Raw genomic sequence first — 2,404 nt, forward strand, 5'->3', positions numbered from 1 at the left:
TTGATCCAAATTTTTTAATTTGTAAAATTTACTCAGATTTTTAAGCGAAAATTTGTGGGCTCGATTTTTCCGGCCGTACACTCACGGCCAAATTGTTTTTCCCCAATTTTCTTTTCAGCCAAATTATTCCTCTTAAGCCAAAGCAAAAATAATTCAACATGTCACTTTCCTTGATTTCCATATACGACTCGTCCAAAATTATCACGAACCAATAGGTTACCCGAAATTTTTACCAATAATCCCTGAATTTTTCGACGGAGTTTACCTATGTTTCTTCTTACTGGGGAAGCTTCGGCAGGCACAAAATAAAAGGCTGGTATGCGGAATGATCCGGTTGTAACAACTGACGCGCGCGCAGGAAAAAGGAAAGTCAACGGAATCAGTTCCGTGGAAGAATTGGGCAATGAGGTAGGGAAGATCAAGAGGATTGCACGAACCTACAGAAAAACGAGAGCCTGAAATAGTCGAATCATCGGGCAAAACAGGGCATTATAGTAATTCCATGATATGTAAATGCTAACACAGCACTAAAAAGGGTTTTTAATTTTTAACTGAATAAATATTTCTATGCATTATTAGCATGATATCGTTTATAAATTTGGTGTAATTGAGCAACAATTTACCTTCCATATATGTGAAAATCAACATAGGGAATTGCTAACTTTCCGCATGTTTGAATTACGCCATTTTCCTGCATGTATTTGTGAGTTTATTCCTTAACCCGACTTCTTACCGGGGTATTTTGAAGCCTTTGCGCGACATTCTTTATTTAATCATTAAAAAATGTTTTTCTTCCCAAGATCTTCTGCAACGATTTGATACACGCCATCTGCCTTAGTGTATCCAATATTCGTGTCAAAGCCAGAGCCAGGTCTGTGATCTGGGTGCATGCTGGAAATATTAGGAAATAAAGATATCGAGTTTCAGAAATTTCCTCAGCGGCTAAATATTGCCATGCAACTCTTATTGTAGATGGAGTTATTTAGTGTTCGTGTTGTGCACCGATCCTTCCCGAAACGTCCCATGCGAAAATGAAACTGAGAAGGCGAAATATACCCAAAGATACAATCTACGCATTGATACCGAGCAGCAGCGGGGTATGAAAAAAGCCAAACAAGAGGCTAGGTGTGCTTTATAATTTCTCAGGCTAGGAAACCGGTCTACATATTAAAGATATGTTAAATTATAGTCTGCTATATTCATGACTTGCCCTTGATCTTTTTCATGTTATGATGTCCCACATTGTTAGGAGATTATCATTATACAGTAGTGCGAGCAACTTCACCTACTTCAAGGCGTGTTATTCATGCCAACAACGCAAATTGAAATGCGATGGCAACATGAATGGGTGCTTTCGGTGCAAACTTCTGGGGACGCAATGCATATACAAAGTATCTACCGCTAATGTGGGGCGCCCTTCCAAATCGCAAAAAAGATGCAGAAAACAGAATTCTGTAAGTGCATCAAAGGCACTACGGGCATCTAAGCAAGACTTCTTATTGGGCCAGTACCGCATGTTCATCAGAGAGCCCGAAAACTTGATTCATAACCTAAATGTAATCGCGAGAGCTTTTATCTAAATGGACTAGTATTAATCTCACTTCTCTTTTTGTAGTATCAAATTGTGAAAAGTCCTTGGCGGTGGAAATGGTCACAGGGGATCCACTTTCCGCGCTCTCCAGCGTGTAGCTTATGTACCAATGATGTGCTCGGGGTAACTATCGAGAGTATGAGTGCACTCTGTGTTAACGAGAGGATCGGAAATGACTATCCCCAGGTTGCTCAGAACGAAGAAAGACACATGCTATCCAAAGACTTCATGCAAAAAGACCCCATGAAATCCCTGCCCACGGTCCAGGCTATTGTGCTTATAAACCTATGGTTTAGAAATTTTCCATTTCCCACCGTAGTTAACCACATCGCCTTGATTCAAGATTATATTGAGGGCCAGACGCACTCCTTGCTCTACTCAAGCATTTTCGCCTTAGCGATCTCTCTCCCGGAAACCCCATTTTATCATGAGTCACTCCGTAGAACACTAAGCTCGCTCTTTTTAGAATATGCGATATCTTCAACAAATAAGGAGGCATATAACACTTCCTCACTTATCAATCTCCAGAGCTTCTATATCCTCGCTGTAACCTTGACATATCGAGGCTACCTGTATTCAGCCCGAGCAATTCTGAGTAGTGCGTGGAGAATGGCATTTGACCTGAGGATTCATGAACAGGATAATAAAGATTTCGATATAGAATTGGATCCAATAAGCCGCGAACTGCGCAATAACATCTGGTGGGCTATGCGCATTTTTACTACATGGAGCTGTACCCGACTCAACTTAAGCTTTGAACAAGAGATTGTCGATGTGTCCATAGGATTACCGGTCATGAAGGAGACGGAGTCT

At 40.9% G+C, this 2,404-nt stretch overlaps 1 protein-coding gene across 1 annotated transcript; it reads left to right on the forward strand.

Moving 5' to 3' along the window:
• Nucleotides 1-1,232: 1,232 nt before the first annotated feature.
• On the forward strand, nucleotides 1,233-2,383 carry VTP21DRAFT_5314 (uncharacterized protein; the record flags this gene model as incomplete). Its single annotated transcript, XM_069395822.1, has 2 exons — nucleotides 1,233-1,556; nucleotides 1,616-2,383. Coding segments are annotated over 2 exons (1,092 nt in total), but the record flags the coding sequence as incomplete, so codon positions are not given.
• Nucleotides 2,384-2,404: the final 21 nt, after the last annotated feature.

The sequence above is a fragment of the Calcarisporiella thermophila genome (assembly GCF_041956535.1).
Source record: "Calcarisporiella thermophila strain CBS 279.70 unplaced genomic scaffold VTP21scaffold_22, whole genome shotgun sequence".
NCBI lineage: Eukaryota > Fungi > Calcarisporiellomycota > Calcarisporiellomycetes > Calcarisporiellales > Calcarisporiellaceae > Calcarisporiella > Calcarisporiella thermophila.